Here is a 27,646-nt window from a genome sequence, read left to right on the forward strand (position 1 = left end):
TTGAAGGAGTCCTCTCACCACTCATGCATGAGATTGAATGAGCAGTTAAAACAGCTTAAGAGCAATAAGACTTTGGGGTGCACATGACAACCCAGCAGAGTTAATTAAGGCCGCAGGGGGTGGCGGGATAAGAGTGTTTTATTGATTGACTGACTAGAAGATGTTGGTTTTCATACCATTACATAAGAAAGGAGGTTATGAAGGATTGCAAGAACTATAAAACTATTTGTTTTATCTCTCATGCAAGCAGGATTTTATTAAAGATCATTCTAAATAGGATTCTTTAAGGCCAAAGTTGAGGCTGAGATTCCTGAGGAACAAGAAGGTTTTAGGAAAGGTAAGGGTACCAGAGCTCATATACTTTGTCTTAGGCAGATCACAGAAAAGTATAAAGAATTTAACTTCCTATGGTAATATGTTTCATAGGCCACTCTAAAGCTTTTTGATGTTCAGCATGTGAAACTGTGGGAAGTTATGAAAATAATGGGTTTTCCTCAACACACTATCAGGTTGATAGCTAACTTGTATAGTGATAAGAAGCCACAGTAAGAACAGGTGTTAGATTAACTGATTGGCTTGAAGTTGGGCAAGGATATCTACTTTCTCTTCACCTGTTTGCTATCTATGCTGAGGATATCATGCATGTAGCTTTGGATGAGCTTAAGACAGGAATTAAGGTAGGTAATAAATTGGTCAGTAATGTGAGGTATGCTATGCTAATGATACAGTACTCCTTGTAATGACAAGGAAGAATTAGGACAAATTCTTGACAAAGTTGATGAGATCAGCAAGAACAGAGAACTACAGCCCAATCTTAGCAAGACAAAGATTATGGTTCTCAAAGGAAATGCAGACTGGGAAGCTCCTGAGAAACAAATGTACATAAATGGAGAAAGAATTGAGGAAATCAGGAAGTTTGAGTATCCGAGAACCATTATTGTGAAGAATCACTGTTAAGAAGATGTCAGGAAGGAGATTAGGAATTGCTAAAACAACAGTCAGAGACTTGCCTAAAATCTGGAAGGATGAATCTATCTTCACAGGGACAAAGTTGAGGATTTTGGATGCAGCTGTTTTTCCAACAGCAACTTTTGGATGCGAGTCTTGGAACCTAAAGAAGTCTGATAGAAAAAGGATATGGTATACAAAAGGCTGTTGAGGATATCATATACTTAAAGGTGCACAAATGGATGGGTGCGAGAAAGGATCGGCAGAACATTAATGCTCCTTAAGAATATTGAAAGAAGAAAATTTAAATACTTTGGACGCGTTGAAAGGATTATTATTATTACGAGTATCTCCATGGAGTCAGTAGACTCATCATGAGAGACCCAAGCTATCAAAACAATATCTATCATATCTCTTTTTGAATTCATTTACAGACGAAGAACTCACAACTGAGTAGGCAATGCATTCCACTCATTCACCACCCTCCAGGCAAAAGACCTTGTTCTCACAACCTTGTTAACATCACTTTTCCTTAACTTCCAGGGATGACTTCTTGTTCTTCCATCACTATCACACAGCTGAAACATTTCCCCTGCATTAATCTTAGAAACATTTAAGTTACTAAAAGGTTTTTATATCATATCCCCTCTTCTCTGCCTATCAACCAACCTCTGCAATCCACAAGTTCTCAATCTGTCAATGTAGGAAGTATTTCTTTATATCACTCACCAACTTAGTCACTTTCCTCTGAAACCTGTCCACAACCTCCTCATCTCCATGGAATCCAGCTGACCAGACCTGAGCACAGTAATCCAAATGTGGAAGTATCAACGCTTTATAAAGGGGAATAAATAACCTCTTTATCTCTGGATGTTAGTGTGTTTCTCGTTTCTCAATAACCAAGTAATTGCTATGTGCAATCTTGGACACCTTAGCAACGTGTTCCTCTGAACTTCATCTCCCTGAAAGTATCTTCAGTACTGAAGATACTTTCAGGCACAAACTTTGTTTGCACACACTTGGATAAAGAATTAAACTAAATTTATCATTTCCTATATCATTTATGTACAAATTAAACAACAATGGCCCAAGCACAGAGCCCTGAGTCACACCACTGGTCACCTGCCTCATCCTGGACTCTGCTCCTCCATACACCACCTTCTGGTATCTCTCCTTGAGCCATTCTATCACCAGTTTAGTATCCATCCCCATCTGCTCCAATTTGTGCAACAGTATTCCATGGGGTATCCTGTCAAAAGCCTTAGCAAAATCCAGAAGTACCTCTGTGTAACCATTTCCTTTGTCCAATTCAGATATCATTCTATTATAAAAAGCTAATAAATTGCTAAAGCAGGATTGACCTGTAACAAAACCATGTTGTCCCCTATAGAGTATCATATCCTGATCCACTCATTCTTGAATTTTATCTTTAACCAACTTTTCCAGTACTCTTACCACCCACTCCCGAGATAGTGATTGGTCTGTAATTAACTGCCGCAGTTTTAGAGCCACCTTTACTCAAAGGAACTACTTTGCCTTCCTTCCACCCCCCTAAGGACCATACCAGAGTTCAGACTTAAGTTAAATAACCAAGTAAGAGGCGTTGACAAGTCCTTTGCACATTCATGCAACACCTGAGCTGATATTCCATCTAATCCCACAGCAGTGTTTGCATTTAAATTTGGCAATATACTAAGTACCTCTGATTTCTTAACTTAAATTCTCAATTAGTTATTGCTACAGGTATAGAGATATTCTCACTTGGGTGATAGACTTTTGAAAAGTGATCACTCAGTAATTCTACTATTACATCTGAATTGGTCACCTCGATACCATCAGCACCCACTAAGGTTATCATTCCGAAGTCTTTCTTCCTTTTACTTGCCACATAGCGGAAGAACTCTTTGGGATTATCCTTGATCTCTATAGCTAAGGTCTTCTCATAATCTGATTTAGCTTTCCTTGCTATGCTGGTAACCTTCCTAGCTTGAACCTTGTACTGCTCATGGGTGTACTGATTGCCTTTCTCCTTGTAAATTCTCCATAACATTTTCTTTTTTTTGCAGGTCAAGCGTGATACTACTACTACTCATCCATCTAACACCCACCTTGTTTGTCTTCCTGACCATGGGGACACAATCTGATATTGTCTTCCTCAGATACCCGCTGATTTTATCCCATGCACTGCAAACATCTTTCCCCTGCAATATGTTCTGCCATGGGACTGCTGCAAGCTCACTCCATAGCTTGTTATAATTGCCTAACCTGTAGTTCCATATATACCCCTTCTTAAAAGAGAAATAAGCAAATTTTGCAGCTTCCCAAGTCAGTACCACATGATCGCTCTCACCAATTGGAGGTAACAAGGACACCTTATTTATGCATATATCCTCTGAACCAATGACCTGGTCCAACACTCTCTCACACCACATGTCCCTTCAGTTATGTGCTGTATGAATGATGAATGAATTCCATTTCCTTTTTGCCACGTGATATTTCCTCCTTCCAATTGATATCACCATAATTAAAATCCCCCATAATAATCACTAACCTGCACTCATTGCACTAATTTGCTGATGTATGAATTCAATATCACCCCTATACACCCTGACCTATAGCAGCAACCAACTGTATATTGGGTTACAGTTTTTGCAAGCTCACCGCCTCGAATGCGGTGAGCTTGCAAATGATAGAATAGATGGATGGATTGTACTATCATTCACATGTCTATCATCTTGATATACTACGTTCTTTGTCTGCAACTCATCGGCTATCATCAAAAGTACTCCTTCCTCCGGTCTATCTTCTCTATCCTTCCTGAAAATACTGTACCCATCACATTCAATTCCAGTGACCACGTCTTCTGCTGACAGCCCAGTTTCACTAATGCCTACAACTTTTGGTGAGATTGCACTGACTAATGCCAAATATTCTTCTCTCTCAAACAGTAATAGAAGTCCTCCTCCTATGCCAGACACACCATCCATCCAGCTAAGCTCCTGTGGGAAAAAAAAAAAAAAGGGAGGAGGAGGAGTAGACTATCATTGAGCTGGGTGGATAGTGTGTCTGGAGTGACTGGTCTTCAGAGAGTTGAAGCCTCCAGAAAAGCATACAGCAGGACTACCTGGCAAGGACTGGTGTGGCACATCACCGAGCATATGAGTGATCAAATGGCATCTGTTAAACACCAATGAATAGATGGATGGATTGTGTTTGCAACTTTTAGATTGGGCAGTTGGACACTGAGACATTTGTTCTTTATAGTCCCACAGAAAGGGAGAAATTTGTGCCTGAGGTCTCACTTCTCTGCTTCTTGCTTAGTAAGAAAGAGAAGAAGTTTTTCAAGATACAGAAGAGGAAAAGCCATTTTTTTTGTTGGAAACTAAGTGGTAGAGTGGGAAATAAATCTGAACATAAAGAGAACACACAAGAAATGTCAAGTCTTGACTGTGTTAATTATTATAACAGTATTGTCAGGCAGATTCTGGATACAAGGATATTCTAATATTTTGAAATGGGAAAGCATATAATCAATGAAAATATCTTTAATGGATTTATATGTGAATGAAATATATCGATCATTTTGAACTGTTATATATGTTATATTCAATGGAATATCAATGGTAGTGCAATTTTAATAGTCACTTTGCATCAATGGAAACCTTGATGTGTATATGTCAAGGTTTCCATTAACATGTCAAGGTTAAACAGACATGTTTGCATTTTTCACTGTCAGATATTCGATAGCATTATAAATTATCAGAATTAAAGCTCTAGGTAATAGATAAAGTTAATTCTAAGTCTTCAGAAGTTTTATTTTACAGTTATTGTTTAAAAAAAATTATAGTTGAGAACAAAGTCTCACACATGATGTTAGCACATTTGCTGTCAGGTCATTATTATTATTATAACGATGTCTGCATGGAGTCAAAAGACTCATCGCCAGAGACCCTGCATTGACACACTAACTATTATTTACACAATATCTATCTTCTCCTTAAATTCATTCACAGATGAAGCATTCGCAACCACCTCTGGCAACGCATTCCATCCCTTCACAACCCTCCAAGTAAAAAATCTAGTCCTAACACCCTTGTTAACCACACTCTTACATAATCTCCAGGGATGGCCCCTCATTCTCTCCCTTCCTGCACTGGTCTTAAAAATGTCATCATGATTTAAATCCTGTAAAATCCCTTTAATAATTTATATGCTTCTATCATATCTCCTCTCCTACATCTATCAGCTAGTTTTTGGAGCTCACAGATCTCCAATCTATCCTTATAGGGAACATCCCACAGACCTGCAACAATCTTTGTAACTTGACTCTGAATCCTCTCCAATATTTCTTCATCACCAAGAAATCCAGATGACCAGATCTGTGCACAATAGTCCAAATGCGGTCTTATTAATGCGTTATAAAGTGGAACAATAACTTCCTTATCCCTGCTTGTTAGTGTGTTCTTCAACAGCCATATAATTTGATGTGATGTTTTGGCAATCCACAGTGTGCCCTTTAAACTTAAGTTCTCTGTCCACGATAACTCCCAAGTCTCTTACCTCGTCAACTTCTTGCAGTTCAGTTCTGTTAATATAGTAAACAGCATGTGATCTCATCCTCCCGAAGTTCATCACCTTACACTGCCACATTAAACTGACAGCCCTTAGTCCATACCGTCAGCCTATTTAAGTCATCCTGCAAGATATCTACATCATCTGAATTGACTATAATATGTATGATGTTTGCATACATATTATACTCAATTCAGATGCTAATTCCTAATTTTGCATCATCAGCAAAGAAGTGGATATTTCATTTCAAAGTATTCCCAATAAACAATAACAATGTATTGTTTAATTTGATGTACAAATTAAACAATACAATCACTTGCCTTCTCCTGGATTCAGCTCTTCCATAAACCACTCTTTGGTATATATCCACCAGCCATCCTCTAATCCAAATCACCAGCTTCAGATCCATACCCATTTGCTCTAATTTATGCAACAGAGATTCCGTGTGGAATCTTGTCAAATGCCTTTGCAAAGTCCAGCAGTATCACTGAGTAAGGATTTCCTTTATCCAACTCTACTGTTACTTTATTATAGAAAGTAAGCAAGTTACTGATTCAAGACCTACCTTTCATAAAACCATGTTGCCCCTTATAAAGTATAAGGTCATCCCAACAGTAATGTCGTTTTTTATGCTATACTTGTTCAAATGTGTCTCAGCTTGTCTAAACATGAATTTTTGAATCTTTTTAACTATGCTAAGCTGAGGCAGCCTCATTCTAAGGAATTCCACCTTGCAAAAACATCATACATAAGTTATTGTTTAAATAACCCTTTATTACTATGGAAGTCACTGAAGAGTACATTAGGTGCTCATGAGTTCAAAAAAAGGCAACAATGCTGCTAACACTGTAAAAAAAATGTGCAAGTAGAGTATAGCGATAATGTTTGAATGTGCAGAAGTACCGGTGATGGTTCCAAAAATTTCGACATGGGGACTTTAGATTGAAAGACTTCCCTTGTTCTGGAGAGCCCTGTCTCTCTTAATAATGATATGCTGGAAGTTGCTGTTGCAAGAAATGCCAATGCAACTGTTGAAGATTTAGCAAAAGATCTTAATTCATCGTCATCAACCATCCATCGCCATTTGCAAGAACTTGGAAAACTTGGAAGATCTGTATTTAAATTTTGTCGATTTGGAAAAGGCATATGACAAGGTGCCAAGAGAGAAGCTATTCAATACGCTACAGCTATATGGTGTCAATGGGGCATTATATCAAGCAATACTTAGTCTTTATTTGAGTTGTAAGTCAGCAGTTAGAATTGAAGGAAGTATAGGAAGATGGTTTAATGTTAAATCTGGTGTGAGACAAGGATGTACATTATCCCCTCTGTTATTCATTATCTATATGGATCACATTATGAAGGAAAGTGGTATTAAACCTGATATCAAAATTGGAGATGTTAATGTCAGCTCTTTACTTTATGCGGATGATGTTATACTTCTAAATAAATCTGCTACAAGTCTGCAAGATTCTCTGACTAAATTGAATAGCTGTTGTAATAGATATGGTATGAAGGTCAGCAATAAAAAGACAAAGACAATGAAAATAGGCGGAATCATTGAAAATGTCAACTGTGTTGTGAATGGAGAACCTGTGGAACAAGTAAAACATTTCAGCTACTTAGGCACGATTTTTACTGAAGATGGTAAATTAAATATAGAAATAGACAACAGAATCAGCAAAGCTGGTATGGTGGGAAGTCAATTGAATAAATTCATATGGAATAAGAGAGAAATTAGTCAGAACACTAAATGAGCTGTATACAAGACAGTGTTCAAACCAGTTTTAACTTATGGATCTGAGAGCTGGGTCAGAAGTAAAACACTTGACCAAAGACTAGAGACCGCAGATATGAGAGGCCGGAGAAAGATTAGAGGCATGAACAGATGGCATCAATGGCAATATCATATTAAAAATGAGGATATTAGGAAAGAACTTGACATTGTCAGCATCCAGGAATGCGTTAGCAGAGCTAATCTCAGGTGGTATGGTAACTTAAATAGAATGGGAAAGGAAAGATTAGCAAAACAAGTGTTCTCTGCCAGGTTGGCTGGAAAACGACCCAGAGGAAGACCAAGATATAGGTGGATTGATACGGTACAAAGTGCCTTAGAGGATAGAAATATAAGATCTGATAATGTTGGAGTCTTGACAAGTAACAGACTGATTTGGAGAAAAATTGTAGATAGGAAGTTAGTAATGATGTAATTTTTTCATGTGGTATCATCATATCCTGTACACCTCTTGAGGGTACATGGCAGAAATTTGATGATGATGGAAAACTTGGAATAGTGTCTAAGCTCGGCAATTGGGTTCCTCATCGAACTGATGAACAACAATTGAAGAGAGAGGTTCAATCTCAGTTTTTGAGTTGTATAGTCACTGGTGATGAAAAGTGGATACTTTATAAGCATGTTAAGTGCTGAAGGCAGTGGGTTCATTTGGGGTGGGGGCAGACTAAACCTCAGCTAAAACAAGACTCAGAAGTTTTTGTTTAGTATTTAGTGGGATATGGCTGGTATATACACTTTGAACTCTTGCCACAAAACCAAACAATCACAGCTGACGTATACTGTTGATTGATTGAATTTCAAATGGAAAGTTCTCTGGTCAATCGAAAGGGTGTCGTTTTTCATCATGATGTCCTGCCCTCATAGTGCAGAATCACCTGTACTAAGATTGGGGAATTTGGCTGGGAAAAGCTTCCACATCCTCTGTATTTTCCTGATCTTGCACCTTCAGATTATCACTTATTTCAAATTAGCAACATTTCATTAATGAAAAACAGTGTGATACATTCGAGGCACTGAAATTGATCCTATATGACTTTTTTGCCTCCAAACTTCCTGAATTCTATAGAAATGGCATTATGAAACTTTCACAACATTGGAAGAGTGTTATTGATTTAAATGGAGAATATATGTACTTGATTAAAGTAGCAAGTGATTTATCTTTTATGTCCTTTCAAAACTTAATGTTAAAAACGATATTGACTGTTGGCATTAGAAGACTTGTCTGGAATTGTAGAAACATTAGAAATGGCATTATGGAGCCATTTCTATAGAATTCAGGAGGTTTGGAGAAAAAAAAAGTCATATGCTCAATTTCAGTGCCTCTGATGTATTGTATTGTTTTTCATTAATGAAATGTTGCTAATTTGAAATCTTTATCAGTTCATGTACTACATCAGATCTTTTCTATACCAACAATCACATCCAAGCCTGAGATTTTGGGAGAAAATTTAGCTTGAATATTTGGACACAGGCATTTCTTAAGTGAAATAGTGTGAACAAAGGCAGCAATGTTTTTTGTCCTCCCAGAAATTCAGGTTTTTCATCCTGCATACAGATAAATTGGCCTTGTGGTGTGGGCAGTTGATGGTGTTTAGTGTCAAAACTGATCATTACTGTGAGTCAGGTTAAGGTTTTCTGTACTGGACATACAGAGTTCCTTATGTGTGAGGAGGTGTTGCCAGAATTCTGTGAGAGTACTTTGGCTGAGTGTTTGGTTAATTTGTAGATGAGTGAATAAGTGGCTTCTGTGGTTGGGTGCAGTGGCACATTTTGTTTGTGGATTTTTGGCAGACCTGGGAGATGTGAATTATATTATTTAAATTTATAAGTAACTTCTACAGGCTTAGAGTGTGATTTTTGAGAAGCCTGTGAATGGTTAATAGTTAGTAGTCAATGTCCAATAGACCTGTCCTTAAGTGGAATGTTTAGCTTATGAGTATAATCAGAGTGGTTTATGATTACATTTCATTAACTAGTATTTTCTTGTTATTCATTAATTCTAGTAGTTTCATAAACTCTATTGGAGAAGATGTATTTCTAGAGGTTTTGCCTATGTTAAGATGTTGGCTACAGCAAGTCTAATATTATTAGCAGCATGAATGGCAATGCTCCAAATCCCTCCCCATCTATGACTGTGACTCAGGGTACTCATGGATTCTATTTTGAGGATAGTTGAGGAATGGATTTACAGTGTTCAATGGTCATTGAGGCTGGGAAACATCATCTGTTTTAAGACATTGGCAAGCTCCCAGATCGCTCCACTCTATTTTTTGAAATTCCTTGACTGAAGATGTCTGGTGACCACTTTCAGACCACACACACACACACACACACACACACAAAAAGGCATCCCTCACTAGTTCTCCTAAAGACTAACTATAATGCCCAATTCCTATATTATTTGCCTGATGTCGACCAAATTCTTTTTACCTTAACTGGCCAGATTCCAGCTGTAGATAGGACAGCTAATGCTAAAATCTATGAATGCCCATCCACAGTACTAGTGGTGTACTATGGGTCAGTGGCACACCCAGAGGGGGAACAGGGGGTCCTTCCCCCTCTTCCCCAAAGAAAAAGGAAAAAAAACACTAGAAAATTTTCCAAAAATCTTTTCTTAATTAAAATTCTTTTTTTTTTTTTTTTTAATTTATGTTTTATGTTGTGTCATGTCTTCTATTTCTATACTACTTATGAATTAGCAATCATTGCAGATGCTCAATCATAGGTCGTATGCAGTGCGTAGTGTGTATTCTCAAATCACTACTCAACCATCCCCCAAGATTAAATCCTTAGTGCGCTATTGCTATGGGTTGACCAACCTCTTATTATGGATGAGTTCCCCACTAAAAAAAAAACAACTCGGGATTTAATACCTGATGTAAAATCTGCTATATAAAGATAAACTTTCTTCACAGAAGCAAATAGAAGGAAGTACCAAAGACTTCCTTAAAAAATTATCCTAACCCCCACCCCCATCCTAATCTGTGTATATAGAACTGTATCCTCAGTTATCCTCAAACAGCAAGTGCACTTAGTGAAGCCTACAGAGTGGTATAATTTAGGACTTTAGGTCTAAATTTGCTCTGAAAGCATATTATAACATGTTGGAGGAGAGGAGGATAAGGGTCCAATAGACATCCTCATTGTAGTTCTGAACCAAGGACAAAGAGCCTGTCCATCCAGATGACCCTCAAACTAGGTCATCTCATTAGATGCTTCTCTGTTATGCCATTATCCGTTATTTTTATTTTAATTTATAAATTATTTCTTATGTTATTTATAAACATTATTTATGTAAAATAATTAAAAATAACATTGATTCCTTGTAAAACTTGCTAAATTATTAACTTTTAGAGTCAGTTTTCATACTAAAGGAACAAATCTCATTTAAATATATTATCATTTTACATCAGTTTACAAACAGTTCACTTATGAACAGTGGGCTGGGAACCTAATTCCTTCGTAAAGTTAGCCTTCCTGTACAAATAATCAATGAATACCTATATACAGCTTTACATATATATCGGTAATGTGCAAGTCTTTAAAAAAAAACATTACATAAATTCAACAAAAATCCACAGTTAATTGTCACTGGTCTGTATTTTTGTATACTTAGCCCTGATTTTAAATATATATATGATAGAAATTGAAGTATTGCATGAAATATGCTGGTGGTATGCATAATGCCAACAAGAAGATGCTTTATAGATGATATAGTCACCTATCTAAATTCTGTTTTGTAGACTAAAAATATTTTTATGAAAGTTTCATTAAAATATTTGTGTTTTTCATTAAAATCAGTGTTGTTTTGTCCAAACTGCAGAGTATTAGGCTTATTTGAATTGCCTTTGAAATACTTGATGGTTGCCCATGCTTAAACACATTTTTTATTGTTATTATTTTATTTTATTATAATAGCTCCATTTGGTTTTTTGGAACAAATCATTGTATGGCCAGTTCAGTGAAGCTGCAGCAAATGTCTTCGGGTTAGCTGTCTTAGGAGTATTTTTGGAGGTATTATCTTTTTTTTCTTTTTTTTTTTTTTAGCATTAAATAATAATGACATAAAATGTTCTGCTGAAAATCTTGTTCTGCTGTTATAACTTTATTTCATAACATATTAAGTTCATTCACAATAGAGACTTTTAGATTATAACAATGCACATTTAGCACCCTTAATAAAATCTCTTGTAGTAAACTTACTGAAGCCATAAGGAGATAATATCATTTATATGTATTATGAAATATTTTCTCAACTTCAGATGACTCCTAAAATGTTGATAATGTATTTAATTTAATATACATTTAGAAGAACAGCCATGTTTTTAAATTGGATGACATATTTGTTTTGAATCATGTATAAATAATGAATAAATAAGTATATAATAACAACTATAAAAAAGAGGAAAATTCACGTAACAACTTATTTATTACAAAATTTTTGCCCAAGTGTCATAGGCATCTTCATTCCAGGATTAGAGAATGACAATTAAATAACAGAAAATTCTTAAAAAAAAAAAGCATCACCTTAGGGTAATGTAAAATAACTAAACCACTCAATAATTTCTTAACTTAAAAAATGTATGTATGCATGCACTTAAAACAAAAAATGTATACATACATACATACATTTTTTGTTTTAAGTCCAAGAGGCATCCAAAAGCTAAGGACGAACTACATTTTTACCTGTATATAAAAATATTTTCATGGCTCCCATCACATGTGAGCATAAATTTATTGCCAGCATACTAATAAATTATATTACACAAAAAATGCAGTATAAAGTGTGTACACATTAAATTTCAAATACCTTTTCCAGCACTTGTAGCTCAGTGCATCCATTAAGCATAATGCCTCCCCATACCATGACCCCCAGTACTTCTGTATCTATAAATTATAAATTTCCTCAAGATGTAGTTAAGGAATTAATGTGCAGTACTTACAGAAAATTATGTGAAGAAACATAATATATGTCCACCCTAAATTGGAATGCAGCTCTCATAATGTCGTACCATGCTCAGCACCAAGTGATTCGAGAATTCTTGAGGCAATCTGGCTCATTCCTCCTTCAGAGCAAGGATAAGGCCTTGTTTGTTTTCTAGAGGGGAATTTCAATCTGCAATGATTCAATTAATATCCTTGATCTCCAGAAGTATCTCCACTGCTCATGTACAATGTGGTGTGGCATTGTCATCCATAAAAATGAATTCTTTGTCTACAGCACCATGGAACAATCGAACATGACGTTGAAGAATACATTGCAGTATCATTCACCAGTCATAGCCCATTTTTCCAGCACTTGTAGCTCAGTGCATCCATTAAACATAATGCCTTCCCACACCATGACCCCAGCACCACTGTATAAATCCCTTCAAGAACATTCTCACGATGGTAAGCAGTACTACTTTCACATCAGATCAGGTGTCATCTAGAATCAGGGGAAAGACAGAAACTAGTTTCATCTGTAAAGAGTATATTAGTCTGTTACTGTCTTATACAAATTTTTATGGATACAACACCATGTAAAACATGCTCTACAATGAGCTGTAGATAAAGGGCTGCAGAATACAGGCATAAAGGCCTACTTATCTAATACGTCTTGCCACAGTTTGTTGAGATATCCATGTACCTGTGCTTGAATGAAGCCAACTTGCAAGCTGACCTGCCATGGTTTGTCAATTACATTTTGCTGTTATAACCAAATATCTGCCTTCATACTCCATGGTAGAGTGAGGACAATGTCTTTGCAAACATCTGGAACACATTCTATTGGTTTGAAATGCTGCCCAAAGCTTTGATATAGTGCTGTGTGAGATTCCAAACTCTCTGGCAATATCAGTAATTCTGTAGCCTCCTTCAATCTTCCCAATAATACTTCCCCATGTGAAATCATCTATTTGATGTCTTTGAGTCATTAGAAGACATCCAGGTTTGCAACTTTATTCCTTCACAAAAAGAGCTTCTTCTTTCAAACAAAATTTGCCTAGCTAGCTCTTTAATTTAAGTCTCGGCTCTTGTACATTTCCAAGGGAGTGGACAGAGGGCAAAAGAATTCTCTTGCATAATGGAGGTTCTAAGACTGCAGTAGTAAATTATAGATCAATCAGTATCTCAGGCATGGTGGTAAAAGTACTGGAAAAATTGGTCGAAAAGAGAATTCAAGAATGGAAGAATAAAAATATGATACTGTATGAAGGGCAACATTGCTTTGTGAAGGATCAGTCATGCCTTAGTAAATCACTAAGTTTTTATAGAGTAACAACTGAGTTGAATAAAGGAAATGGCTACATGATAATTCTGCTGGAATTTGCAATGGTATTTGACAGAATACCACATGGAACTCTGTTACACAGATTAGAATGAATGGGGATGGATATGATGCTGGTTATGTGGATAAGAGAGCAGCTGCTGGACAGATATCAAAAAGTGGTATATGAAGAGACAGAATCAAGGCAAAAACAGGTGATTATTGGTGTGCTGCAGAGTTCAATTCTGAGACCACTACTGTTTCATTTGTGCATAAATGATATCAGAAATGACCTGAAAGGAAATATTCAGTTGTTTGCTGATGATGCAAAATTAGGTAGGGTAATAGTTAATCAATGTGATGTGGAGAGGACAACTTAAATAGACTCTCAGTATGGGCAAAAGATTTTCATCCTGCGGTGTTCAGCAAGATGAAAAACCCAAATTGGGTTTTTCATCCTGGGAAAAATGTTCATATGTTGGTATGAGATCATCATATGAGATCATCTAATCACCTTCAATTGAAAAAGCCCATATAAAGATTCCTCTTATCACAACGAGAATCGAACTCGGTCTTTAAATGCACATGTAATTATATATGGTATGTGTGTCTATGTTATATACGGAGGATGTTATATCTATACATTGGTATAGGTATGTGGATTTTCTTGTATAATGACACCTGTGGAGTATCCATTACTGAAGAATAACATGTATGCCATAGTAAAATAAATTTACATATTTTTATTTAAATCATCAACATCCTCAAATTCCTAAATGTACATTCAAGGGGTGTACAGGATATGATAGTACTACATGAAAAATTTACACCATTACTAACTTCCTATCTACAATTTTCTTCCAAATCAGTCTGTTACTTGTCAAGACTCCAACATTATCAGATCTTATATTTCTATCGTCTAAGGCACTTTCGACCGTATTAATCCACCTATATCTTGTTCTTCCTCTAGGTCATTTTCCTGCCAACCTGGCAGAGAATGCTTGTTTTGCTAGCCTTTCCTCACCCATTCTGTTTAAGTGACCATATCACCTGAGATTAGCTCTGCTAACGCATTCCTAGATGCTGGCAATATCAAATTCTTTCCTAATATCCTAGTTTTTAATATGATATTGCAATTGATGCCATCTGATCAAGCCTCTAATCTTTCTCAGGACTCTGATGTCTGCAGTCACTAGTCTTTGGTCAAGTGTTTTACTGCTGACCCATCTCTCAGATCCATAAGTTAAAACTGGTTAATTGAACACTGCCTTGTATACAGTTAATTTAGTGTTCCGACTAATTTCTCTCTTATTCCATAAAAATTTATTCAATCGATTTCCTACCATACTAACTTTGTTGATTCTGTTGTCAATTTCCATATTTAATTTACTATCTTCAGTAAAAATCGTGCCTAAGTAGCTGAAATGTTTTACTTGTTCCACAGCTTCCCCGTTCACAACACAATTGACATTTTCAACAATTCTATCTATTTTCATTGTCATTGTCTTTTTAATGCTGACCTTCATACCATATCGATTACAACAGTTATTCACTTTAGTTAGGGACTCTTGCAAATTTGTAGCGGATTTATTTAGAAGTATAACATCGTCTGCATAAAGCAAAGAGCATATATTAACATCTCCAATTCTGATATCATGTTTAATACCTTTCCTTCATAATGTGATCCATATAGATAATGAATAACATAGGGGATAATGTACATCCTTGTCTCATCTCACACCAGATTTAACATTAAACCATCTTCCTGTACTTCCTTCAATTCTAACTGCCGACTTACAACTCAAATACAGACTAAGTATTGCTTGATATAATACCCCATTAACACCATATAATTGTAGCGTATTGAATAGCTTCTCTCTTGGAACCTTGTCATATGCCTTTTCCAGATCGACAACACTTAAATACAGATCTTTGTTATATTCCCATGCTTTCTCAACTATTTGTCATGTAAAGTGAAGATCTGATCCTGACAGCCTCTATTTGGCTGAATGCAGCTTGTTCTTCACCAAGCTTTTCTTAAACAATTCTTCTCAACCGTTTCTCCAGTATACTTGCATAGATCTTGCCATGAACACTCAGTAGGGAAATACCTCTGTAATTCTCAGATTCAGTTTTATTTCCCTTTTTATATATGGGTACTATGAGAGCTCTTTTCCAATCATCGGGAATTCATCCCTTTGTCCAGGCTTTCTGAACTATGCAGTAAAGCCACTGTAAGACTTTTATACCACCATATTTCAGCATTTCGGGTCGAATATCATCTACTCCTGCTGCCTTTCCACATTTCAAGCCTTTGATGGCTTTTTCTACTTCAAGTATGGATATGTATTCCTGACTGTATGCCTGTTGAATGTTTTTGACCACTGTGCTATCACTGCATGTGTCATTTACCAATTTTGAGAAGTAATGCACAAAACCGCATTAAAGGAATGCGGAGAACCTACCAGGGCTTCTGGCCTAATGTCGAATCCTCACCTTCTTGTGGTGTACCCTGTTGGGTATCTATCTGGATACCGAACGAACGAGGATGGGCTGGCAATTTGAAATTTAGCCGACCAAATTGTATTCTTATTGGCTTAAACCAATATAGAAAATGCTGGTACAACGTGACAAAATTTCACGCTGGCTGGATCGTCGCCTGGTTAAACGAGGCCCCCCCTTTGTTTATGCCAGGGAACTAGGGCAAACAGTGAAAAGCCAGCTACTGGAACAAATCTGAAAGCACACCCACCAACTCAACATCACCAGAGTTAAAGATCGGTACTATCAACATAAGAAGCCATGGCAAAGATGTGGAGCTAGCCGAGGAATTAGATAAGTATACCAGATACCTGATGAGATCTTTCTGAGCAATAAATGCAAAATGTTATATTCAGGAAATGACAATCAAGGAAAAGAAGGAGTAGCCATACTATTCGACACTAAATACAAGGCTAATCTTCTTGAATGGCAGGCAGTCTCAAGTAGAGTGATGTTGGCAAATATCAGAATGGAGAATTGGACAATGAGACTTATTTGTGCCTATGATCCCACAGAAGGTTCTACTAAGGTAGAAGTGGAGGAATTTTTTGATGCTTTAGATAAAGCAAGTGACACAATGAAAAAGGAAAAGTTGATCCTTGTTGGGGATCTAAATAGCAGAGTAGGAAATGATTGTCAGACATACAAAAATATTTTGGGAAAATTTGGAGAAAAGAGCAAAGTGTTGTGTTGGAAAAAGTGCTGATTCACTATTGGTGAGTCATCTTGTTTGCGACCCAACACACAGTAACGATTAGATCTAAGGATAAGGACATACTTATGCCTCCAGAAGAAGAGCTAAAAGGATAGTGTACCTATGTTCACTCAGAAGTATGTCTAACCATCTGAGGTTGTAGATATTAAGTAATTTTGAGAAATCTATATTTAAAGTTGATAATGTCTGTGTAAAAATTAATAAGGGAAAGTTATATCTCAGTACTGAAATGTTATTATTAGATGTATGTAAGATGATCTATGTATTAGAACCATGTCAAAACAATTCGGAGTTGCGGTGACCAATTGGCCACAGCTATGAGCATGACGTAGTCATCGAGAGAGAGTGCCATTTTGCAATATAAGGTTCGGCACGAGATTCAAATCGCTCTCTTGTTTTCTGTTCCTGCGTTCCCATCCAAGTCCTGGATAACTGTGGAAGCTTGCCGCCAACCGGGAGACCGGGTTGGCAGCAAGACACGGCACAACAGCAACCGAGAGCCCAGCAACAATCTCCCAGTTGCTGTTGTGCCGTGTCGAGTATAGCCACCAAAGGAATTAGGTCAGAATTCCAATAAAGAGCCATTACTTAGTTATGCTAACGTGTAGTCAGCGAGAGGGCAACCTTTCGAAGATAATAGAAGTAAGTCACTGATGCCATGAGAAAACGTGGTGAGAAAACATGGAAGTGTAATTGCAAGGAAGCCCTGATAACTCCGTGAAAAGACAAAGATGGTAATGTACAAGTTTTCATACTCATTTTAGAATAGGAACCGAGGAATTTAGGAGCTCCACACATTTAACTTTCATGTGATGCCTAAAGGACTGATTTTGGACTAGTCTGTCTATGTCAAATAAGCTGGTGCCACTCTAAGCTTATGCTGAGGAAGGAACCAAACCTTTGAACTGTTTATTAGGAAGAAACTTTATAATATTATGTTAAATATTAGCTTGAATATTAACTAAGTTGCGGGAGGATAAAGCTTGAACACAAATAAGAATATTATCCCATGTTAAAATACAAGACTGATTGCATCTGATATGCTCTATATAAGGATTGTATATAACTATGTGCATGTGTTTTTTTTTTTTTTATGTGAGCACTGAGTAACTCTGTGTGGAATAATCGAGTCTGAATATAATAATACAAAAAGGGTGTGGGATTGTTAGATTAAAATTAGGAGTAGAAATTTTGGATATCTTAAACTAAAGGGGGTAAGTTCAGACGCTTTAGTATTGAAGTTACTACTTAAAGTGTATATATGCAAGTGTTTAAAATAAATGTATTTCTTTAACCCAAAGTTCATGAGTCTGTTGTTTTCTGAGATTTGAATTGCCACTTATTAAACCTTCGGACCTGTATAAGTAAAGGGGGAATCCATTTTCATAAGAAAGAAAGAAAGAGGGGAGTCACGACTGCAAATCACGTGATCCCTTTGTTATTTTAGAGTTGTCTGTGTATCAGAATTTAATTGCTGGCTGGCGCAGTCGTTTTAAACAATTAAAAATATTTCGGCAACGGAATAGCTGATATCCTAAAGTGATAAATAATAGTAACTTAGAATATAAATTTACGAGGGACTGACAACATAACAAAAGCTAATAATAATCGCAAATACCCGTTGGATTTCTGCTCAGGACATGGACTGGTTATTACTAACACCATGTTCCAACATAAAAATGTGCACAAATTCACATGGAGAGAAGAGGCAAGGAATAAGAAAAGTCTCGTTGACTATGTTATTGCTGATAGTGATGTTTTCTCCCTGGTGCAGGACACCAGTGTGTACAGAGGATTTGAAATTGGAAGGCATCACTATTTAGTATTGAGCAGGATAAAATTGAATTTCGAATTGAAAAGAATAACATGTAAGAAAGTTTTAAAGCAAATAAAAGTTGAGCATCTCTCAGATGTGAACTGTAGACTAAAATACACAAAGATTATTGAAGAAAAAATGAGTTTGAGAACAGGAACCAAACCTTGGAGATTTAGTGGCAAGCCTTGAAGAAAACCCTGATTGATTCAGCTAGAGAGGCAAGTGGTGAGGTTGTTTGCAAGGATAGAATATTCTCTAAGAGCTTGTGCTATTAGAGAATACAGAGACAAATGTAAGAAAGCTAAACACTGTGTAAAACTAGCTAAACAAAAGTCATGGCAAGACTTTGACAAGAACATAGAAAATAAATATCAAGAAGGTGGTAATATATTCTGGAGGTTGTTGAAGAAGGCTTAGAAATGGAGGAAAGAGTGCTGTAGAAGGAGTTAGAGATGATAAACGTTACATGAAAACAGGAGAAAAAGTTATCCTTGAAGTATTGAGTAATTACTTCGAAAAATTGCTAAATGAAACATGCAGTGATAGCACAGTGGTAAAAAACACTCATCAGGAATACATATCCATACTTGAAGTAGAAAAAGCCATCAAAGGCTTGAAATGTGGAAAGGCAGCAGGAGTAGATGATATTCGACCAGAAATGCTGAAATATGGTGGTATAAAATTCTTACAGTTGCTGCACTGCATAGTTCAGAAGTCCTGAACAGAGGGATGAATTCCTGATGATTGGAGTAGAGCTCCAATAGTACCCATATATAAAAAGGGAAATAAAACTGAATGTGAGAATTATAGATTTATTTCCCTACTGAGTGTTCATGGCAAGATCTATGCAAGCATACTAGAGAAACGGTTGAGAAGAATTGTGGAAGAAAAGCTTGGTGAAGAACAAGCTGGATTCAGGTCAAATAGAGGCTGTCAGGATCAGATCTTCACTTTACATGACAAATAGTTGAGAAAGCATGGGAATATAACAAAGATCTGTATTTAAGTGTTGTTGATCTGGAAAAGGCATATGACAAGGTTCCAAGAGAGAAGCTATTCAATACGCTACAGTTATATGGGGTATTATATCAAGCAATACTTAGCCTGTATTTGAGTTGTAAGTCGGCAGTTAGAATTGAAGGAAGTACAGGAAGATGGTTTAATGTTAAATCTAGTGTGAGATGAGACAAGGATGTACATTATCCCCTATGTTATTTATTATCTATATGGATCACATTATGAAGGAAAGTGGTATTAAACATGATATCAGAATTGAAGATGTTAATATATGCTCTTCGCTTTATGCAGACGATGTTATACTTCTAAATAAATCCGCTACAAATTTGCAAGAGTCCTCCCTGACTAAATTGAATAACTGTTGTAATCGATATGGTATGAAGGTCAGCATTAAAAAGACCATGACAATGAAAATATGTAGAATTGTTGAAAATGTCAATTGTGTTGTGAACGGGGAAGCTGTGGAACAAGTAAAACATTTCAGCTACTTAGGCACGATTTTTACTGAAGATGGTAAATTAAATATGGAAATAGACAAAAGAATCAACAAAGTTAGTATGGTAGGAAGTCAATTGAATAAATTCATATGGAATGAGAGAGAAATTATTCGGAACACTAAATTAGCTGTATACAAGACAGTGTTCAAACCAGTTTTAACTTATGCAACTGAGAGATGGGTCAGAAGTAAAACACTTGACCAAAAACTAGAGACTGCAGATATGAGAGTCCTGAGAAAGGTTAGAGGCATGAGCAGATGGCATCAATTGCAATATCATATTAAAAACAAGGATATTAGGAAAGAACTTGACATTGTTGGCATCCAGGAATGCATTAGCATAGCTAATCTCAGGTTTCCTCGTCCATACTTAAACAGAATGGTCGAGGAAAGGCTAGCAAAACAAGTATTCTCTGCCAGGTTGGCAGGAAAATGACCCCGATGAAACCAAGATATAGGTGGATTGATACGGTGCAGTGTGCCTTAGACGATAGAAATATAAGATCTGATAATGATAATATTGGAGTATTGACGAGTAACAGACTGATTTGGAGGAAAAGTGTAGATAGGAGGCTAGTAATGATGTAAATTTTTCATGTAGTACTGTCATATCCTGTACACCCATTGAGGATACATGTTTAGAATTTGATGATGATGATCTTCTGTATCATAATTATCAGCCATTGTCGATCCACTTCTGAATGAAGGCCTTTCCAAGATTACTCCAAAACTGTCTGGCCATGGCTTCACCGTGATTTAGGTCGCCGTCATGGTGGTTTTTCCTCTCGCGGAATCCTATCCTGTACTTCATTTGTCCATCGTTGATCTTTTCTTCGAGCAATATGCCCAGCCCATTATCACTTCAGATGTTTCTCACACACACATATACAAACATTGTAGATATTGCTATTATTTTGTAACATTTATGCTCTTTATGAGGAAAATTAAAGATACCTATATTTAACTAACAATTGTTTGTTTTCCATAATTTTAGCTAGGAGAGGAAAATCCTGAAATGAATAAACTTTGTGACTTGATGAGTAGCATTCAATACAAAGAACAAACAGTTGACATTCCAGATGGTGTAGATCCATCCAACTTTCTTCCTTGTAAGTATTTAACTTTATTTACAATAAAAATTTTGAAATTGCATTAAGTGAAGAAAAATATTAATTACTTAAAAACAGACTTATCTGTTTGTTTTTCTTTTTTAAAAAAATTAATTATTAAAGACTCAGCAACATTAGGTAATCTGCAAATAAAATGTCTAATAAATCTGCTCTACTTAAGGTTGGCCAATAGTCTCACAGCCCCAAGATATATTTGTCATTTGGAAGTATTTTTAGGTCAGTTGCTTTACTGACCTAAACAGTTGGGTCGGTAGATATAAAGAAAATCTAGAAAGACAAGATGGGGAACTGAGATGCTTCTCACATGAAGTGAGAAGCATCTCAATTCTCCTAATTTTTGGTCCTGACTGGGTCTGTAAAGCTGCTTTGTAACATATTTTTAAATTTTGTGATTAGTGCTTGTTGAAATGCTTGCTAATTCTATGAGAATTAGAATATACATGACATACAAAATGTTTCAAAATTAGACAGCTCAAGTGATATTCACATTAGACATGTCATCCCACCTATGAAATGTTGGAAAGCTATAACATATAGATGTTAGATGATTTGGGAATTTTGCTCTAGAGAGCAAACATGTTTTTTCAAGCTTCAAGCATTCAATAAAGGGGGTAGTGGTGGCTTTACATTAGGCAAAAGAGATCATATACCAAGATTTTCATCAACATTCATGCTATCTGAATTTGAACACATTGACTGTTGGCTGGGGTTTCTTCATATTTATATTACATTTAATTAATCAGTGATTTTGTTATTTAGATACTTATATCATCTGTTATTTGATACTGCAATCATTTTCGTGCAGTCTTAGTATGAACCTGTAGTACTGAGCAAAATATAATATGCTGACAGATAATGTACTGGACTAAACTGAATGGAATAGACACAGCAAAATTGATTTCTGTTGTTTCTCCTATAATGCAAATATTTGTAATTCATTAATTTGTTCATATGTGATAGATAAATAGGGAAATAAAATCACTAAAATGCAATTCTCTCATATGCAATTTTTCATGACTATAGCTTTCACTGCCAAGTAACACCAAGTGAATAGATATAGTGACCTGCAGAGGAATAAACAAAATGCATGCATCCCAACTCCTTTCTTCTCCCCCCCCCCCAGTATATATACCCACTTATGCCTACAAATGTGTATTGTGCTGTTCTTTCAAGATTGTATATACTTTTCTTGATAAGTGATAAGTGTTTAATATAGCATCCCAAACATGAATAAGCATCATGGCTATAAGAATCCAAGTAATGAATTAAAAAGGGAAAGTCTCAGGCATTGAGGAGAAGCTTGAAATAATAAAATGTTTTGAAAGAAAAAGAACTTGATATTGTAAGAACAACAGGCTTAAAGGAATTCACATCACATATCAAAGACAATACTAAAAAAATAAAAGAAATTTGTTTAGTAGAAACTACTGCAATTAGTAGAAACTACTGCAAGTGCTGCGAAGTTGACTAGAATAAGGCCTAAAGAAATAATACTGTATTTATTGTAGTATTGTATTTCTTTATTTATTAGGAATTGAAGAAATTTAAAACTGTTGTAGCATTTTTTTTCCTTTTAGTACATTATAACTTACGAGACTGTACAGGTTTTCTGTGTTCTGCCCCAAACCCATTTTTCTCATAAGACCTGCTGTTTTTATTGTACAAAATTCTATAATGCAGTGATTTTTAGAAATACATATGCAACATTATAAGAGAAACAACAAATTGCAAAGCCTTGTGAATATGAAGAGATAATAAGATTGAGACATAAGCTTGTCATGGATTCTTTTCAGGTTGACATTGAGGACAGTTTTCATAGAATGGGAGAGGGGGTGTAGAACAAGAGGCCATTGCTGAAAATTGTATAAGGAGGATCTGAGTAGAGAAGTGAGGAGAAGATTCTTTGCATAGAGTGGTTGATGAGGAATGCATTCCTAGTGATAGACACATTGAATCAGTGTAAGGCATGGTTGGATGAGCATTGTGTGTGATAGTTTGTACCTCCCATGATGAGTCTCTGACTTCAGGGGGGTCATATATTAATAATAATAATAATAACTGTATACCTAACATTTCTCTAGTATTATATTATTATATTAGAGAGAGAGAGAGAGGGTCCTGGCAATTCTGAAATTATCTCAGGAAGATAGATACTTTGTTTATAGGTTTATAAACTGGTCTCTATTTTCTTTTTTGAAAATAGAGACCAGAGAAGATGCCAAGAAATTATTCTAATATTATATTAGCATTGTCAGAGCATACCATATTGGAGAAGGTAAACGATTAATGCAATAGTTTTCAAACCATATGAAAATTTTGTTTGGCATGAAGAAAATATGAATTACATCAGCCCTCATCAACTTGGTTCCCAGTTTTTAATCTGCTGTAAATTTGCTATTAAGAATCTCTTCATTTCCATTGCTATATTTCTCTTTTGGTTCTTGCCAAGCATTTGTTTGCTAAAGAGCGCATACACATTTCTGTTCTCATTATGCAAAAATAATAATAACCGTTATGGCTTTGTACACACACATACAGTATATGATATGAGGAACATCACAGACAGCAAATGTTATTCTACATTATAAATTAAATCCATATATATATAAATGAACACATGTAATTTACAGACAAAAAATATTAGTGGTGGTGATAGCATGGTATGTACATATTTGTTGAGGGTTTTTCCACTTGACTATACTATTAATTAAAGATGCCAAGAAATTATATTCTTGGTTTAATTCTTTATCCATGTGTAAACAAACAATGTTTGCACGTTAAATAACTTCACAACTAGGCAACTCATATATAGAGGCTAATGATTTCACATCACATCACATGCTTTAGTATCCCATAATGCAATGCACATATCCTGATAGACATGTATAATACTATGCACTATGGGAAGGATCACTACCAAGACCGATTTTGACCTTTATTGGGGCATAATCAGTGGGAGCCAGACCCAGAAGTGATAACAAGGTTGAAGTAAAGCCATAAAGGTCAAAACTAGTCTGGGTAGTGACCCTTCCCATAATGCATAGCATTATGCATGTTCCATAAGGATATGTTCTTTGCATTATAGAATACTAAGGCAAGTGATGTGAAGTTATTAGCCTCTATATACGAGTTTCCCAGTCTGAAGTTACTTCAGGCACAAACTTTGTTTGCTTACATTTGGACATTTGGATGGATGATAAGAGGGCGCTAGTGGGTCAAGCGCTACGAACGTGCTTTGAAGAACTCCTGATTCAGATAAGTTTTACTAGGAATAATTAAGTATATATGCGTAATTGTTTAAGTAAGAGCGGCTGTAAACGTTGTACGCTACCGATATTATTAGTGTGGGGTTTTTTTTCTTGCTTAAACTAAATACGAAAACGTTAATATTAGACCTAGTAACCTGCAGAGAAAAAAAAATGGCGGCTGCATTGTCATTCCATGATTTTAATTTGGATTTCAGTAGGTTCGTTAAGTGTGAGGTCTGTTATTTGTATTCCTTCGATTACATAAATGATTTGTGGATGTTTAGTGCGGATGGAAGAAGGGTGTGTGCAAAATGTGACCTGAACGAGGAATTGATGAATGCGAATATGAAGTTGATGACAGAAAGTGCTAGTACCGATTGTGTCGTGAGTGCACGTTTGAAAGAGGATGGCGGGAAAGACAGGCGAAAAAATGTTAAAAAATCAGGAAAAAAGAAAAAGAGCGATTTGACAACCGTAACGGATGTTAAAAGGGACGAAAGTGAGGCGGAAAGAAACGAAATTGAGAGAACGAATGAAAGTAGAAATGGCGTGGTGCAGAAATCGCAAGTAAAAAAAATCGAAAGAATGAATGATAGCGAAAAAAGAATGACTGATGGCGAAAGTTGGATGCATGTTGGAACGAAAGTACTGAACCAAAGAAAGATGAATGACAGTAAAGGTGAGAAGAATGATAGCGAAAGTTGGACGCATGTTAGTCCGAAAGTATGGAAACAAAGAAAGATATGTGAGAGTGAAAGTGAGAAGAATGACAGTGAAAGTTGGACGTATGTTGGGCCGAAAGTACGGAAACAAAGAAGGATGAATGAGAGGGAAAGTGAGAAGAGAGGGTCGAGAGTCAGAAAGTTAGAAAGATTTAATGATAGAGTGAATGTGTCGCGAGGTTCAGAAGGTGAATTGGATTGGATGAAGCAAGAAATGAAATGGATGCGGAATGAAATTAAGAGAATGCAGGTCAAAACTATTAAAATAAATCATGATGGCATGAAAGAGTTAACAAAAGATGAGCGAGTGGCGTTGTATGGCGACTCCATTATTAAAGGTGTGCTAGAGGATAAAATGCACAAGGTATGTTTTCCAGGCGGTAAAATGAGTAGAGTGATTGAGGCATTGAACATGAGGCGGGAACGAGCAAAAGAGTTAATTGTATTAATTGGTACAAATGATTTGAGAGAGAACAAAGAGCATGTCAAAATGAATGTCAGGAGACTGCTTGGAAAGATAAAGGAGAATAGTGTGACAGGAAGGGTGGTCAGTGTGTTGCCTAGGTATGATTGTGGTGAAATGAGGCGGAGAGCAAGGATTATGAATGATATTCTGGCTGAAATGTGTGAGGAGATGGGAGTACAGTTTGTTAATGTGTGGAATGAGTTTGAGGGACGAAGTGAGCTGTATGGCAGCGATGGACTGCATTTGAGTGGTTATGGTGTGAGTCGCTTGGAGAGACTGCTGCTGGAAGGTAGAGAAGTGAATAGAGAGAATGAATCAGATCGAGAGGGGAGTGATGTGGAAGAGCAGGAGAGTAAGACAGGAGAGATTGAAGGAGTGGAAATGAATGTGGAAGTGAGTGGTATGAGTATAGATAATGAGAGAATGGGTGTGCAAGAGGAGCAGGGAAACGGGGAGGCTCAGGGTGGACAGGGATACACAGCGTGAGAAAGGTGGATGCTCCAAGAGGAGGTGAGAGAATGTGTAGGCAGGAAAGTAATGGGATGATCAGGGATCAAAAGGAAACAGATGGAATTGCAAAGGGTTCTAAAATGAAGAAGCAGAAAGGGAAATGGCCCCAGTCCAGCATGGAGAGATCACATCGAGTGAGTGGTATCAGTGGAACTAGCTGTAGATCCAGAAATGAGTTGTTGTGTTTGTATACCAATGCTAGAAGTATAAGAAACAAGGCGGATGAAATGGTTGCACTAATTGCGTCTGTGCACCCAGAGATTGTCGGAATAAGTGAGACATGGTTAGATGAGGATGACATCCTGACAGGAATAGAGATGGAAAGGTATGATGTGTTTCGTGAGGATAGAAGGGGTAAAAAGGGAGGGGGAGTGCTATTGATGATAGAGAAAGAGTTATGTCCATACAAGGTAGAGATGCAAGGGGGAAATGGGGCCAGTGGTTTTGAGGTAGTATGGTGTGAGATAGAGGTGAATAGAATCAAATACTTGGTGGGATGTTGTTATAGACCTGGTAATGTGGATGGTGGTGATAGTGAAATGTATAGTCAAATAAGCCAAGCAAATAAGAAAAGGGTGATCATTATGGGTGATTTTAATTATGGCAATATAGACTGGAATGAAGAGATAGCAACTGGAAGTAAAGAAAATTAGTTTCTTGAGTTTTTGAGGGATAACTACCTCAGACAGTATGTAACAGAGGGCACAAGAGGATTAAGGGTCTTGGATTTGGTCATCTCATCGGAGGATGTAATTATCAGTGAGGTATCAAATCATCCACCAATCGGCGAAAGTGACCATGAGGTGATTACTTGGGTGGTTGCCAGCAGTGCAAGGACCCCTGTGAAAAAAGGGTATATGTGGAACTACAAGGGGGGTGATTATGAAGAGCTCAGGAGACAGCTTGCAGGTGTAGCATGGAATGAGGAGTTAGCTGGAAAAGAGATCAATGCAGCTTGGGGGATTTTCAAAAAATATTTAGTGGATGCAATGTCTAAATGTATACCACGGGTGAGAAGGTTAAATAAGTTAGGTGTGAGATGGATGAATAAAGAGATTAAGCATGCAATACAGAGAAAAAGGGCATTGTGGAGGCAGCATAAGAGAAGTGGAAGTAACCAATTTCATGAGTTCTACAAAGACCAGGCAAGGAGAGTGACTTGGTTGGTGAGAGTAGCTAAAGAGAGGTATGAACAGCAGTTAGCTAATGAAGCTAAAAAGAATCCTAGGGAGTTCTTTCGATATGTAGCCAGCAAAAGAAAGAATGATTATGGAAGGATGACATTGATTGGAGGAAATGGTATAAAGACAGCTGTTGCAGAATGTGTGGTGGAGATACTTAATGAGCAGTTCATAAAGATCTTTCAATCTTGTGAATGTGACTTCATGGAGAGATTAAGAGCAGTTGATGATGGGGAGGAGAG

The 27,646-nt window shown here is 36.6% G+C and overlaps 1 protein-coding gene across 1 annotated transcript in view; it reads left to right on the top strand.

Annotated features, from left to right (window-relative positions):
* Positions 1 to 27,646, top strand: part of LOC150103516 (carbonic anhydrase 7-like) — a 124,401-nt gene that overhangs the window by 74,691 nt on the left and 22,064 nt on the right. The window contains exons 4-5 of the mRNA XM_090398239.1: positions 11,234 to 11,329; positions 21,142 to 21,256. Of these exons, the coding sequence (XP_090254365.1) occupies positions 11,234 to 11,329; positions 21,142 to 21,256 (211 nt within the window). The remainder of the gene's footprint in view (positions 1 to 11,233; positions 11,330 to 21,141; positions 21,257 to 27,646) is intronic.

Source organism: Typopeltis vanoorti, chromosome 9 (genome assembly GCF_054136105.1).
Source record: "Typopeltis vanoorti isolate ZY-2024b chromosome 9, IOZ_Tvanoo_1.0, whole genome shotgun sequence".
NCBI classification, from domain to species: domain Eukaryota; kingdom Metazoa; phylum Arthropoda; class Arachnida; order Uropygi; family Thelyphonidae; genus Typopeltis; species Typopeltis vanoorti.